At 43.6% G+C, this 16437-nt stretch overlaps 1 protein-coding gene across 5 annotated transcripts; it reads left to right on the forward strand.

The window, feature by feature from the left end:
* The first annotated feature begins 8596 nt into the window (after nt 1-8596).
* On the forward strand, nt 8597-16295 carry RNF139 (ring finger protein 139). 5 transcript variants are annotated; one of them, XM_030971127.1, is made up of 2 exons: nt 8597-8671; nt 14245-16295. In XM_030971127.1, exon 2 carries the CDS (start codon nt 14304-14306, stop codon nt 16053-16055), a length of 1752 nt encoding a protein of 583 aa, XP_030826987.1. In that variant the 5' UTR covers nt 8597-8671; nt 14245-14303; the 3' UTR covers nt 16056-16295. The 5 variants fall into 5 exon arrangements, with proteins under 5 accessions (XP_030826987.1, XP_030826991.1, XP_030826990.1 ...); XM_030971131.1 differs by lacking the exon at nt 8597-8671 and adding an exon at nt 9090-9373; XM_030971130.1 differs by lacking the exon at nt 8597-8671 and adding an exon at nt 10078-10428.
* The last annotated feature ends 142 nt before the right edge of the window (nt 16296-16437 follow it).

Raw genomic sequence — 16437 nt, forward strand, 5'->3', positions numbered from 1 at the left:
CTGTGGCTAAAATGTTGTCTGAGGCCGCCAGTAGCTCCCCTAAACAGTCAGCAGCAGTGGGAAACCTTCTGTGCCTTTGAATCAGCTGCATCACAGCGATACGACACATCTGCCTAAAACCTTTGACAAGTGTCTTTGAAATATTGCCCTATCTCTTCACAACCCAATCTTTGGGTCCCTATGACAGTTCATATTACAAAGCGTAATTAGGTTCAAGACCTCTGTCCTGACCCTTAGAGTAACCAGTGGCCTGTGCCCAGGATATCTGATAGATCAGCTAAAGGCTACAAATGAAAATCAGTATCAGCAATTCAGCTCTCTACTAGAGCAGATTATTTTACAACTACATTAAAGCTCCCTGGTCTAGAAAGTCACACTTCTTGCAAAGTCCAAAACTCTGACATGATTTCCAGTAAGTTCAGAGGCATTATGAGCATCATGACATTTTGCCCTAAGTGGTAAATGTATCCCTTCGATTTAGTCTTCCCTACAGAGACTATTTCCATAGATGGGAAAGCAAGATCATTGAACAGGAGCTTTGTAGAATCTGAATGTTCAGCCCCTACTGGGAAGCAGGTATTTTGCTTTCTCCAATTTGCACTTTCAGCCAACTAAAAAATGAGTTGATAAACAAAGAGCTTTATCCAGTTACCAGTGGCTGGAACACTAAACAGAATTATTCTACTTCTAAGGAAGTAAAAGGACTGCGTAGCATTCTGGAAAGGATTCAGGAACTGCAAGTCTTTGATAGCTGAGAGAGAGAAGTGCCAGGCTGTAAAGCAGCATCTAAATTCACTGCATGCCTGTCCTTGCCCCTCCCCATGCCAAAGGTATGGAAGGAAAGAAAGAAATAGCAGAAGAAAGCAAATAATTAACTGAAGATTGTAATTCACTGTCACTTCATAAGGCATGGAACATCTCCTGCTCATTGTGAGGGTGGATTCTGGGTCAGAAAGCCCAGAGCTGGGAGGAGATGCTGGGTACTATTTGTGACCTGGGCAGGATTCTTCTGTGGCTGTTTCAGAACTGCCCTTACAGAGACAGACACTAAATGTGGGGCAGCAGAGGTGCAAGGCTGGCGCCTGCTGCATCCCTCAGGAGCACATCCCCTGTCAGTGGGGTCAGGGGGATTTGCCTCTCCGAGTGCTTCCTCCCTCCCCCTGTGCATGTGCAGCTGTAAATTATCACAGCTTTTGTCTCTTTTCTTATCTCACAGTTCAAGCCTTACAAGGATCATGTAAGTAATGTTAACATTTCTAGTCTTGACTGTGAATTGTTTGATTCTTACAGCACCAGAACACCTGTCTGCCTGGCACAGCTCTGTTCTCCCACAAAACACGCTTGCCATCTTCTGGCCAGGCCACCAAGTATCACGGGGCTGGCTGGAAATGCACTCTCAACTGTCTATACCACACAGGATTTCCCAGCTGTTTACACAACTGCCCAAGCAAGCAGTTTGAAGTGAAATTTTGCTTTGGGAAGTTCCCCTAGCAAGAAGAATTTAGCTTTCAAGCCATGCAAAGTTTGTCTTTCTTGATTCATAAAGATTTGCATGAGTTTCAGCTTCTGTTTTCATACCTGCAAATATCCTGAGTTTCATTTATTCAAAGCTTAAAGAAAACAATTGGACTAAAGCCTGTATTATTATGCTAATTTTACATTTAAGCCACAAGTTTTATTGGCTTTTATAGGAAACTAGTGTTGATCAAAACTGGAATTACAGTTTTCATTAATAGTTATTAAACACTAACCTTGCAGTGGAAGGTGAAGCTGAACGAAGTTCATGTGGTATCAGGTTCCAACACAAATATTTGATGTGGCTGTAATTAAAGCCAGTGCTATAGTTTGATATTCACCTTGATATCCTCCTCAAACAGGGTGGATCTTTCAGGAAGATCACATCTTCTGCCATGGCAGATCTAGTCTCCTGTATAATTCTGCATTCTCTCTACTTTTGTCTCTCTCATGTTGTCTATGAACACATATCTCCCAGATCAACTCTTCTGGAGACTGAAATCATCCTGAGAGTCACTTCAGACAAAATCACTTCAGACAAAAATATAAAAATTATTCTTTCCAGTATGTGATAACAATAACAACAATAACAGTTATTAGTGTTATTAATACTATTACTATTATTTTAATGCTGCTGTAGAGAGCGGCTGACACAGTCAGTTGTTTGCACCTAGTTTTATATCAGCTAGCTGTGTTATCTGGCTGCAGGTGCTGGTGACCAGCAGTACAATCTGGTCTGTGAGCTGTTTTCAGCTATCAAGAGCCAGCTAAATTTAGCAGCCCACAGATCAGCAAGCAGTTCCTGTTTGGGACTGCGTGGGCAGAGGACAGGGGAACTAGGGGCAGGCTTGTCCTGTATGTGACTTCAGAAAGTAGAGCAGAGGTTTTCCACTGTGATTTTTTCCACCAAAGCTCTGTATTGACAGTGGAGTTCAGTGAGACTGGGAAAGGCAGCGTGAAGCTCAAGGCAGAGGCAACCTGGCAGGCAGGCTCAGCTCAGGGATGACAGGAGTTTCACAGATGACATTTCCTCTACAAGGCAGGGTTTGCAGGAAGACCCCATATTCTGCTGTGCCATGGCCAGTTCCCAGTAAAATTCTGATTCTCTCCACTTCTGTCTTCCACAAAACAAGTAGCACAAATGGTAAAATGAATGTCAAGTCCCAAACTAAAGGAACTTGCCTTGCCCTCTGTTATTTCACTTTGTAAATCAGGAGTTCTATAACTGCATTCCAGATGTTATTAAATATCTGAGCAAATATTGAATTAGAATAAGCAGATCTTGCATTTCAGTGATACAAACTCCCCACATACAGCCATGCATCACCTTGTAAGGGGAAAAATTGTTGAGTGTAATGCATAATTAATCTCCTTAGCTGCAAAAAACAACATATAGTGCAAGGTACAGCTGTTACTTTGTTTGTTGCTTCAAAGGGAAGATTTTCATTAATGAGTTTAAAAATAAACACTAGATCTGCATTTTATTTCTTATATTTACAGCTGCCTAACACAAAGCATGGCTGAGGTCAGAAAAACTGCTATGATGGCAGCATGTGCTTTTCCATGTGCTCCACACACAATATCACAATCATTTCCATTCCTCCCTCTCAGGCACACCATTTCTGAGCTGCTGTCTGGCAATTGAAAAAATGTGCTGCACCAGCTGTCGGGGTGTTCCAGCTTCCCGCCTGTTTTAGCAGATACATTTTTCTTTGAACAAATAGATACTGAACTTCCATTGCAAGATGTAATAGTCAGGAACAGCTACAAAACAGAAACTAACATTAAAATACAGAAATATTAGAAATATAATGAATATTAATTCCTAGGAAAAATTCCAAGCATTTGGTCTGAGATACTTTTAAAATATTTTACTACTTGAACATTCTAGACCTGTTTTTTACTGCGTATGCAATTTGTAGGAAAGCATGCTGGTTTTTTTCTATGGATTAATAACAGGATTAGGGGGCTGGGAAAACAGCTAAGAAAGGGGATGATACACAACAGGCAAGCTCATAATACTGCCTATCTCAAGCAAGATGCACTAAAACACTCGAAAACAATGGCAGGAGGCAAAAGAACATATGGCAATAGTGAGGAAAAAAAAGGATCTTCATTGTTTTTGTTTCTGCTTGCTTAGTTATATCTTCAAATCAGGCCTGGAATACAGAGTCAGCAGCTCTGGGAAAGAAGGCAAATCTCTGCAGCAGGAGCTGCAATGTGTGTGTGGAGACTTAGGAAAGACAGATATTTCTCCGTGTAGTGCTTGGAAAACAAAAGAACAGCAGCAACAAGGATCAGGAGGGATCTGGGAGGAGCGATCTTAAGCAGTGCATTTCCCAGAGCCTGGCAGAGAGGGGATGTGGAGCCGAGGAGGCCGGAGGGGAGCGCTGCCTGGGCACGGTGCTGGGCAGGGCCACACGGAGCTGTCCTGCACTCCATCCCTTCCGGAGCAGGAGACACGCAGGAAGGGGCTGCACTCCTGAGACATACTCCTTGTCTCCCTCTTTCTTGTCTCCTTGCTAAGAATGCTGGTCCGAGTTAGGAAATGAGACAAATGTGCCAACGAGCAACTGTTAATATACTTTGTTCTCTTCGCCCTTTTTTATTTTCACAGAAGGCAAAGGCCAAAGGCCTTTTATCTGTGCAGTTTTGTTCTGTAGAAATTTGTAAAGCCATATGTTACAGACATCGTGCAGATAAGAAATCAAAATCAATCCTTCACACAAACCAGTTATTACAATTTGGTTTGCTACATGTTAACTATAAGTAAATCTCTTTCTGCTTTGTTAGCATCTTTTAAGACATGCTATCTAAGCCCATGGCATTTAGCTGTAGAGAACGAGTAAAACCAAAACTTAATAACTAATCTTAACCACAAGAATTTTTGTAGGGAAATTCTTAATATGTTCAGAAAATCCCTGGGTCAATAACTATATTTAGAGGTTTTATCTTAGCTTTCAAAATATTACTTTGATTTGCTTTTTTCTCTTCAGAAGAAGACAGAGATATAAACCGCTCTTGGGTAAAGACTAGTGGTGTTGTTAAATAATAATATTAAAAATACTCACATGAGTGTAAATAATTTCTATTGAACTTTAAGCAGCAGTATGTTCACTCATCTTTCAATATTTTGCCATTACTGCATTGGCAGTGCCCCATATGCAGGTCTGTCCACCCTGAACACCAGCGATGTAGGAGAGCTGTGCATCTTTGTGCCTGGGCGGGCACTTTGCTGTCCCAGCAGTGTTCACACCAACAGCGCCAGGCAGAGCTGGGGCACGGGCTGTTCTCTGCAGGAGCCACAGAGCTGCTCACCAAGGCACAGCTGCAGCTCAGTCCACCAAAGCCCACATTAATAAAACATTGATATTTGGCTTTTTAAAAATGCAGATCAGACTATTTAATGCAAGATCATCCTAGGAGAAAAAAAAATCCACATTAGGTTCCTTTCATGAGTCTTTGGTTTTCATTTCAGTCCAAAATACAGATATCCTTAGTGATCATAATAGAAAACTTACAACAAAAAGAAAGATAGATTGTACAGAACTTTATTCTTATACAAGGAATGCAATATGAGATCAGAGAATCCACTGCGAAAGGTCTCTGGAAAGGAGAAATGAAATTTGGTAATAGTTAATGGATTGCTACACACATTGCAAACTAAAACACAGTTGACATGTACATTTGCACTGTTTTTCTTAGGAGACAACTGTTTTCATTCTTATAAAAATTACTGTTACTGAATCAGGCTAAATTTACACAGGGTATTTCAAGGCAAATGTATTATGTGCATTTAGTTTTTCAGGATCTTGTCATTAGGGGAAAAAAAGTTAATCCTCTTAAAACCCTCCCTGCATTTTTATTCTTTTTAATTATCAAAATGTGATTTTTGCAAGACCATGTGATTTTTCACTATCCGATGTGAGCACTTGCAGTAATCCAATAAACCTTTGGCTCAAAGGGATCATGAGAGCATTTAAGCAAATGGGGGAGTTTCAAGAAATCTAAAGTTGTTTTGCTAAAAAGTGGGTTTAGATTTGGTCATATTATATAGGCACAGCCCCAAGCATGGTCTCAGCAGACTGAGATAGAAAATAGGCTGTTCTACCATTCCAGAAGATGATAAAAATTCTCTTATGTCCAGTTAATTCAAGGCATGTGACTTATACAACTGATAATTTGCATTTTTGCAGTTCTTCTTGTTCTAAAAATCTCAGATAAAAAAAATGCTAACGGTTTTTGAAAAAAAATCATATTAATTTTGACCACTCCAAACTATCAAAAATACCTCAACAATCATTTTCATATGACAGAGTAAAACCCAGCCTTCTGCCACATACTGTAAAGAACATCAAAGAATTCCAGTGACTTGTTATTGAAAAAGACTGATCTGCATGTCTGACTCAGCCTCGTACATGAGGTGTATTAAGTTATTCTGAAACTGTTTTTGAATATTAGGTTCTTATTATTATGAAACAGCTCCCTTGGGCTTGTTCTTTTGTGCTGCTGTGTCCTGGGTGTGGGCCTGACACCTGACACCCAGCCAGGGCAGGTACACCCAGTCCCAGTGACACTCCAGGGAACAACCTTCGTCCTGAGCCAGCACTATTTCCCCTCAACAATGCATCTATACAGACAAATAAAGCAGCTTTCTTCTTAATTTGTATGTTAGTTATGAATGAGAAATTGAAGAATTCCTCAACCAAGGAAACTTTTTTTGATGCATTAATAGAAATGTACAGGGAATAGTATTTAACCCCCAAATATACAGAGAAGTTGAGACTGCATTTAACTCTCAAAATTATATGCCAAATTTTCCTGCACTTGTGTCTATGACTGAAGTGATTTCAGCAGAGGTGTGCTTGTGTAACTATGCTGAATTTGGTTTATTATTCTATTTGAAGCTAGGTGGTGCAAATTGCAAAATGAAATATATCCAGTAGATGTCATCATCCTGCATCCATGTGCCTGATAATCCAGTTTAGATTTACCTTTTTTTAATTGAACTGAAATCAAAAGGAGGAGTCCTAACAAAAATAGGTTTTCTGAAAAACTTGTGTAAAACATACTCATTTGATGTGGTGCACCTAACTAACACTAGGATTTCTGGAATGTTTACAACCTGGAGGTGTTCATGCACAAAGTAATTTGCAGACATCTGTGACTGCACTTACATGTCCAAATAACATCTATAAAATATGCCAGTAAATGCATGTATTTAGACCTGAAAATCCATTTAATGGGTTCCATTTAATCCACGTGTCCTTAAAGCAATATAAATATGTACTACAGCATCACCTCTGATCCTGAAGCCTGTACTGCAAAAATAGATTTAAGATCCTCTTTACAGATGAGAATATTAAATGAAGTTGAAAGGGCTTTGGGAGGTCAGGTAATTTCATTTCCATAATAGTGCTTTGAGTTGTTCATTTCTTGAAATTAATTTCTTTATATATATTACTGGGATTTATCAAGTACTCTGATGTGCTTGATTTACATTGTTTTTAATTTCAAATCAAATACTGTTATTTACACTCAGCAGCTTTATACTTAGTTGAGGAGCAAAATGATTCAGGCAAGTCCAAATCACTGTGATTCAGCCATCTTCAAATGTTTTCACATTTTAAACCCTGACCTCTATTATTTGCTGTGGGGAGACTTACTAGGTCAGAGTAATGCCTCTCAGTATGTGATTAAAACATGCACTTTGTCCATGTCCATGGATTTTGTAATACAATCCTTTAGCAATCTGGCAACATTTCTGGCTTTGTTAGCTGGGGCATTGCTTAGGAAAATTCCTGTGCAATACTGTTGTGGTCTGATCCAAACCCCTTTGGAAACAATAGAAATGCTTCCAAGGGCTTAAGCCATGGACAAATGAGGTTCATGCAAAGGCTGAGCCCCAGCAGGTGAAGCAGCAGGCAGATACTGCTGGGAAATTGCAGCGTGGCAGATGCCAACAGGCTCACAAGCTCATCTCAGTTGTGTCCTGGAACTTTTAATTCCCACAAGGGCTGGGGTGGGAAATGTCCCAGTTTCAGATGGGCTAACACTGTTACACATTGCTTTCAATTTACTAATAATTTCTTTATTTTCTAAAAATGGTACAATCACAGAATGTTAAAGGGTTGGAATGGACCTTAAAGATCATCTAGTCCCAGCCTGGTGGGGACACCTAGCACTAGACCAGGTTGTTCAGAGTCGCATGCAACCTGGCTTTGAACATTGACAAGGTTGGGGCAGCCACAACCTCCCTGAGGAACCTGTTCCCGTCTCTCACCATCCTCACAGCAGAAAATTTCTTCTAAATTTTTCCTCTTTTAATTCGTACCCATTACTTCTTGTCCTATCACTACAGCTCTTGATGAAAAATCAAGGCATCTTGAAGTTTCCAATTGCCCTCGTATCTGTGGCTTCTGTGAAAATCCATGAGGAAGGAGAGAGGATTTGAAAGGAAAATGCCTTTCTTCCTCTGACTCTTCTCTATGGTTGTGCATTGGCTAAGACAGGTCTTGTGCATCCCACTCAAGAGAAATGGGAATTCTGACTAAAGCCCATTTAATCAGACTGCACAGCTCCCTGAGAGCCCTGGACGGCACCGAGCTCCAACATTCCCGGGCAGCGCAGGGCAAAACTGCAGCCGTGAGAAGCGCTGCGGGATGGGGACGCGGGGCTGACCCCTGCCGAGGGGCTGCAGCACGAACGCGCCTCTTTACGGCTGGCAGAGGATTCCTGCCGAGGTTGGGCTTTAGGGACACTTTAGGGACACAAGGGGCCGAAGCGCTCATGGGACCAGGCCCGCTGCCATGCCGTCATTTGAGCCAGGGCGCGCCCTCAGGGGCAAGGCCAGTGGCAGCCGGGATTGTATCAGGAACAGCGTGACCACCAGGACCGGGCAGGGACTGTCCTCTGGCACCCCGTGCTGCGGTCACAGCCCCACCGCTGTGTCCAGTGCTGGGGCCAATTCCGGGCCCCTCAGTTCCAGAAGGACATTGAGGGGCTGGTGTGTGGCCAGAGAGGGGCAGCAGAGCTGGGGAAGGGGCTGGAGCACCAGAAGGAGCTGAGGTTTCTGGGAGCATTCAGCATGGAGAAAAGGAGATCCAAGGGGGATCTTACAGCTTTCTACAACTCCCTGAAAGGAGGCTGTAGCCAGGTGCGGGTCGGTCTTTTCTCCCACGAAAGTAGCGACAGGATGAGAGGAAATGGCCTTAAGCTGCGCCAGGGGAGGTTTAGGTTGGACATCAGGAAGTTTTTCAGAGAAGGCTGATCAGACGGTAGAATGGGCTGTCCCGGGAAGCGGTGGGGTCACGGTCCCTGGAGGCGTTTGAGGAAAGCCCGGGGGCGGCCCTCGGCGCGCTACAGGGTCACGGCCCGGCCGCGGCGCCCCCGCGCCCTTCCCCAACCCCATCGACCCCGGCAGTCCCGGGGGCGGGGCTGCGCATGCGCCCCCTCGGCGCGGCCCCGCCCCCGGGCCGGCGGGCGGCGCTGCCGCGGGCGCGCGCAGGAACATGGAGGCGGCGGTGCGGGAGAGCCGGGCGCGCCGGGCGGCGGGCGCGGGGCGGTAGCGGCTCCCCGGCCGCCCTCCCTCCCTCCCTTCAGCCCTCCCTTCCTTCGCTCCCGCCCCCTCCGCTCCTCCAGCCGCTGAGAGGCGGCCCGCCTGCCCCCGCGCAGGGCATGGCGGCCCCGGGCCCTCCGCGGCTGCCCCAGCTGCGGCTGGGCCCGCGGCTGCGGGCCGGGCTGGAGGTCGCGCTGCGGGTGCCGAGCCTGTTCCTCATCGACGCCATCTTCAACTCGGCCCCGCTGCCGGGCGGCTCCGTGAGCGCCGCGCTGCTGGGCGCGCTGCTGCGGCTGCTGGGTGAGACGCCTTCCCTTCCTCCCCTCCCGAGAGACACGGACCGTGCCCCGGCGGCCCCGCTCACACCGCGGGCACGGCGCGGCCGCCGCTGCTCCCCGCCCCTCAGCCGCGCCTGGCTGCTGCTGCTGCCGCGGCCCGGCTCTCCCCTTCCCCCGGCCCCGATTCCCGTCCCCACCGGCTCCTCTCGGCCACCGCCGAGCCCCTGCTCGGCCGCCCGGGCTGGATCATCACCTCGGCCCCTCGTGCCCGCTCCGGGCCCCGTTCACCCCTCCCCCGATCTGTCTCCCCGGCTCCTTCCGCCTCCTGCCCCCGTAGCGGTGCGAGCAGCCGGCGAGGGCTCGGGGCTGTGACCCCCCTTCCCGCTCTGGGGGCTTTCAAGGCGGAAGACATATGACTTAGTGGGTATAGGGTTTTCATGTGGTTTTTTAAAAACCTTTTGGATAGCGTGATGTCTTCCTGAAATACGCTGTTAAAGCCTTATTTTAGAAATTGCAGTTTAGAAGTGACGGGAATTTGGTTCCCAGTGGAAAGAGAAGGCTCTTGAAACTTGCCAATGGTTATTTTCAAGCTTTTCTTTTTTTCTTCCCATGATGGATGAAAGTCAGCGGTATAACTAGGCGATACTGTTTCCAATGTCGATAACTTGGGTTCTTATACAGCCTCGGCTCGGTCGGAGTCCCGTTCAGAGAACTGCTGTACAGGTGATACTGTGCTGCGGATCACGTTTTGGAGCTGGCGACCCTGAGGCAGGAAGGAGAACACAAATTAAGTTGTTGTTTCGGCTTTATTTGTTTTTGTTTTTCTTTTTTTTGCAGGCCCGAGAGAGTTGGATTTTATTTGACATTTATAATAGAAGAAAAACAGGAAGGAAATAGGCAGTACAGCTCTTGGGGCAGGAAGCAGAGAAGAGAGGGTTAAAGGAAATGTGCACAGTGAGAAGTGTGGTGTGACTGCATCACACAAGTCGAGGAGCAGAGGGGGGAAAAAGTAAACAATAACCTATTGCAAGACAGCGGGAGAGGAGAGCAAAGGGAGGAGGTAACAAAACGCAGCAGGTGTTTTATTTTGATTTTTTACATTTATTATATGTTTTATGTTTATTATTATTGCTTTGGTTAAGGGTGCCAGGGAAAGTCCGTGCTCACATGAGAAGTGATGCTGAGGAGGCCCTAAGTTGCCTCCTTTGCCTGCCGTGCCATGAGTATGGTGTGTCTGGGATGGAGAGCAGGGGTTCTTCCCCCCTGCTTCCCATTTTCTTGACCTTTTGTTCAGCACTTATGGAATTGCTAAAAGTGATAATTCCTTTTTTAAAAAATTGCATTGCAGTGCCCCACTAACTTAATTTTAGGAGTCCTTCATCATATGATCCAGATGCTGTAAGAAGAGCATCAAAATTAATCCCACCCGGGTAAATGAGTGGTGGATATGTTGTTCAGTGATGTCCCTTAAGTGTGTGGTACTGAGACTGAGGTTTGCATTTATATGAACACTTTTCTGGAAGGGGTTGGGCGAAGAAGTGCGTAATTTTTGCCTTCTGCAAAAAAGCTTTGGGAATGTTTTATGCCAAGAAACTTGTCCTGAACATTTAGGAAAGGGGTCTGTGGTTCTTGGCTTTCCAAAATTGAAGATTAAAATGTAGGCACCTAAAGATGATCTTAAACACCTTCCAATGGTTCAGAAACGTGCTTTTGCATGTTTTTTTCTCATCTGAATTTAAGGATTACAGGGTTGGGGTTTTGCTGCTGTTAGGAAAGTGATACAGTTATTTTGGACCATTCTGTATTTAAATAATGGGAAAAAGTCCTTTTACTTACCATTTGCAGACTTTGAAGTGCTGATCCAAACTTTCCCTGTAGCACAATAGCACAGGATAAACGGGCAATCTGTCCACCAGACACAAAGATTGAAGCTCTGGAGAAATTGATGATTTTTGGAGGTGATGTTAAACAGTTCTGAAGTATTCTGGGAGTACAGCTCTTCAGGAATGCTAATAGAGATCTGCGTGGGTGTTACAAAGTTTTACAGCAGGATTCCTTGGTCTGATTCTTCCATCACTCTTTACACAAGTAAATAGAGTTATACATGGCACAGAACCAACTTCCACAGCTGGAGCACGTTTCCTTTGGTGTTTTTGGTTAACCTTGCTTTGTTCCCAACACAATGTTTACCTTTTGTATCTTTGCACTGGGTTTAAGTATCTCAATTCCAGCAGAGCCACCACCCCCAGGAGTGTGTGACTGTCACCTCAGACAGCAGTCCCTCCTCAGTGAGGACATTGAGTTTTGAGAAGGGTTCTATAAATACTTGAGTCTGCAGAAAGATGTGGAAGTAAATAGAATGACTGGAGCTAGGGAAAAACAGTTTGGCAGTTCCACATGAACGAAGTGCTGATGTGTAAAAGTGATTGTCCCCTGCACATGACTGAAAGTCGAATCCTAAGTGGTGGGCTGCTATAAAGATACTGACAAATTTCAGGATTTAAAGGGGAAAAAAATGAGACAGAGGCATTCATTGTAACACAAAAAATTTTTAAAAGTAAGTGCATTGTGGTTTGGTTCAGGGCTGTGTTTGGAGGCCATATTGGGACAGTTGGCAATGGGGTGGCACAGGTAGAAATAGTAAAGATGAGTAGAGAGACAAACCTTATCAAAGGAGGAACTGCAGCATTTCCTAGCAGAGGGAAAATGGAAAAAGACTTATTGTTTTGAAGGGCACAGGGTAGGGCAAAGTCTTCTCATGTTGAGATGGACTAAGTGACATAAATGGAGATGGGGGAAAGGAGTGCTCACTGTCCCTTCTGAGATCTGTTACCTCTTAGGGTCTTTTGAGTCTCCTTCAGCGAGTCTTGACTTTTCTTTATATGTATTAACAGAGGCATGCTGTACTTTTTGTTAGTGCCTTTTCAGAGGAACCAGTAGGACAAGCTCTCTTGACTCACTGTTGTACTGTTTTTAGAGATGTGTCTTGCATGTGAAACGTCAGTGTTTGAGGATGACCTGCAGTATCTAAATACAGGCCTGTTACTGCCACTGCAAGGCACAAAAATAGGTTTTGTTAAGGCGTGTTTCAGAGCAGCCTGCTTACTGCAAAATGCATCTCCTTTGGCTCAAGTGATCAGAATTTACATAAATAATGACCTTGTACAGGCATGTGAGCCTTTTCTGTGACTCCTGAGAAAAGACAAAGGCTACAAACTCTTCAGCTGTATTGGCTTTCCTAAAGATATTTGTGGTGGTTAAAATGACAAGGCAACTGTCAAGCTTATTTTGTAGAAAGTGCCGCATGGAACCAATATTCAGCTTTTACTGGAAGAACTGAGCTACAATGCAAGGGGCTTTCTGAAGACTGATAGAGGCTTTTCCTCAGTCCACTTCACACAGTTACCAGGTTAATGATTGATTAAGGAGAATGTGTTTATATCAGCCAGTGCTACTGGCAAGGAATATTGTTCAGGCAAATTCATAACTTTATTTGTAGCCTGCCTTTTGCAGTTGATTCATGTTGGTCCTCTCCCTTCTTCTCAATCCTCCAGGATCTGAAGGTGGTTTGGGGTTTTTTTTTTGTATATTTTTGTGTGTTTGGCTGTTGGGTTTTTTTTAAATCAAATGCTATTTCAAAGATTTTATTCTCATGATCAAGAGGCTATGGCTTATTTTTTTTTTAAACACTTGTTTATGGTGGATTTAGAACAGCCTAAACTGTCAGAAAAGACCGATGCTGCCCTCCAGCAGAAAGAGGATTACTCTGATTTCATTGGTTTTAGTGCAGAGTAACTTAGAATCAAATATAAGTTGTAGAGATGGAAATCTCTCCAAACTGGTTTGGATGAGAAAGCAGTTGCATAGGGTAGAAGCTGATTGAGAGGTCTAAAACAAAGGCAGTGTGTTTCCTGAAAAAGAAATTGTTTAAGGAAATTTATCTAGTGCTAAGTGCCATTTAATTTAACACCTCTTATGGCAGAGCTCTTACCTATGTGGTGCACGGTGATGGAATTCATCAATTACACTACAGAAGTTTACTGCAGGGACATGTATCCCCAAACTCCCAGTGCTGCAGTTGCTGTGATAGGATTTCTTATAGGAAGGTGCAGACTTCCCAGGCATGGTCAAGATGTGGTTATGGTCAGTATGAGGGAGAGGTTAGCAAACAGGAATTTCAAGGCCTAAATCTGACTTATAACAAGACAGACGAGTTTGCACTGTTGGCATTGGCAAAGAGGCAGTTGGTGCAGTTTTGGATTCTGTGCACAAAAGCTGTATACTGTGGAAGGTCATGTGACCCTTGTCACCACTCTCACCAGAAGTAAAAGCAAACTGAAGGCAAATAGAAGTGCCTTACCCACAGCAAAGTACAGCAATTTTTCATTATTTTCCCATTAAAGAGTTTAACTGAAGTGTTTTGGTTACTTATCTTTAGTACTCCAGCTTGGACAGCTGTTGAGTGTCTTGTTCAAGTGAATTAGGGGACCTACTAAATCTTACTGATTTATTCTTTATTTGCTTTGCTTATAAAGGTGATGCTTTATCTGTTGAGGTTTTTTTGTTTATTTTTAGAACTTGTATACCCTTGGATTTCAGGACTAAGGCTGAAAGGCAGGGAGTTGTCACTATTCTAGTTAAAACTGCAACAAACTTCATAGTAATTGTGAAGGGCTTGCAGTGTTTTGCATCACAGCTGTAGTGCACAGATGTTAAATGCAGAGATTAACTCATTCTCTTGCCTGTTCTCTGAAAAGGGCACCACTGGTAATGCAAAGTTACAAGTGACTTATGGGGAAGTGATACATAACATAAATGTAGCTCTAGAGCTAATAGGTTAAAATCGGTTGTTGAACTTCTACTGAGAACTAAATGATTTCAATCTGGTTTTAGGTGTCTTTGTATCCAGCGTTGTTCTGGTCTTACAACAGCGAGCACTTTTCAAGTTCTACATGATCGCCTCAGCATTTCTGCTAGCTGCAACTTCAGTGTTGGTGAATTACTATGCTGCTTTGCACATAAACTTCTACAGTGCCTACAACACAGCTGCGTTTGGAATTCAGATTTTCCCACATAAAGGACCTTCACTATGGATGGCACTTTCCATCCTTCAGCTTACCTTTGGAATTGGATATGTTACCTTGTTAAACATGCAGTCCATATACTCTCAACTCATCATCCTGGATATACTGATTCCTGTAATTGGCTTGGTTGTTGAATTACCTTTAAATGTCCGGCAAGTACTTGTTTTTATTTCAGGCCTAGTTCTGACACTAAATACCACAGCCATTTTAGCTACAAAAATTAAGTGGTTTTATTATTCGGTACGATACGTTTATCTGCTGGTGAGGCACATGTATCGTATTTATGGATTACAGCTCTTGATGGAAGACACATGGAAAAGGATCCGGTTTCCAGCTGTACTCCGTGTCTTTTGGCTAACAAGACTTACAGCACAAGCTGTGGTATTAACTTATGTAGTAAAGATGGCTGAAAACAACACAGAAGAAAAATTCTTCTTGATATCTTGGGATAATTGTTGGGAACTGATCTGCAGCCTGATCATAAGTGGGTGTGACTCTACTTTAACTGTATTGGGCATGAGTGCCGTCATTTCCTCAATAGCGCATTATTTGGGACTTGGTATCCTGGCCTTCATTGGGTCAACTGATGAGGATGACAAAAGGCTTGGGTTTGTAGCACCCGTCTTGTTTTTCATTTTGGCTCTGCAGACTGGTTTAAGTGGACTGAAACCAGAGGAACGATTAGTTCGCCTGAGTCGAAACATGTGCCTTTTGTTGACCGCAGTCCTGCATTTTATCCATGGAATGACAGACCCCGTGCTGATGTCTCTCAGTGCCTCCCACGTGTCATCGTTCCGCAGACACTTTCCTGTACTGTTTGTCTCCGCTTGCCTTTTCATTCTTCCAGTTCTGCTCAGTTACATCCTCTGGCACCACTATGCACTAAATACTTGGCTTTTTGCAGTCACAGCGTTCTGTGTAGAGCTTTGCCTAAAAGTAATAGTTTCTATCACTGTTTATATATTGTTTATGATTGATGGCTACTATAATGTGCTATGGGAAAAACTTGATGATTATGTCTATTATGTTCGCTCAACTGGCAATATTATTGAGTTTATATTTGGAGTAATCATGTTTGGAAATGGAGCTTACACAATGGTTTTTGAATCGGGAAGCAAGATTCGTGCTTGCATGATGTGTCTGCACGCGTACTTCAACATCTACCTGCAAGCCAAGAATGGCTGGAAGACTTTTATAAACCGCCGCACTGCTGTGAAGAAAATCAACTCGCTTCCAGAGGTGAAAGGAGCTCGGTTACAGGAAATTGATGATGTCTGTGCAATCTGCTACCACGAGTTCACCACCTCTGCACGCATTACTCCGTGCAACCATTATTTCCATGCACTTTGTCTTCGGAAGTGGCTGTACATTCAGGACACGTGCCCGATGTGCCATCAGAAAGTGTATATTGAGGACAAAGAAAATGCCAGTATCTCTAACAACAACGGGTTTGTAGCACCAAATGAAAATCCTGTACGGGTTGCAGAAGAAGCTGCTGATGCTGAAAATGAATTAAATGAAGATAATGACAGTTCTGATAGTGATGAGGAAGATGGCGACTGCGTGGCACAGCACTTGAATGAGACTCTTAATGTTGACTCTAACTCTCTTGGTGATTAGGATGTTCTTTACTAAGCCGTGAGGTATTTGTTCAAGATTGACTCCAACAGAATAAAAGTATCATTTTGTAGTTATTGTACTTAAGCACAACAGCAGTATCTCAATGTTGAGTCTGTGAATGGTGGTTGTTTACTGTGGTGTGTGCTACTGTAAATATACCTCTAATTTTTGCTGGTCTCTTTCATGACCACCTTAAAATTATGTACGTTATTGTACATGGAATAAAATGTTTTCACGTTTTTAAGATGGTTGGAAAAAACACTCTTTAATTGATGTAGTGATAATGCTGTGCCAAAGACTGTATACCAGTAATCCCCAATCAATGTCTTCTGGATGCAAATGAAAAATACTGGTGAAAATAGACTGTTCAGCTGGTCAACTC

This window comes from Camarhynchus parvulus, chromosome 2 (assembly GCF_901933205.1).
Source record: "Camarhynchus parvulus chromosome 2, STF_HiC, whole genome shotgun sequence".
NCBI lineage: Eukaryota > Metazoa > Chordata > Aves > Passeriformes > Thraupidae > Camarhynchus > Camarhynchus parvulus.

Coding starts and splice junctions, on each gene's coding strand:
- RNF139 (XM_030971131.1), top strand. CDS start 9,193: ATGGCGGCCCCGGGCCCTCCGCGGCTGCCCCAGCTGCGGCTGGGCCCG. Junction 9,374..14,244: donor CGCGCTGCTGCGGCTGCTGG/GTGAGACGCCTT, acceptor ATCTGGTTTTAG/GTGTCTTTGTATCCAGCGTT.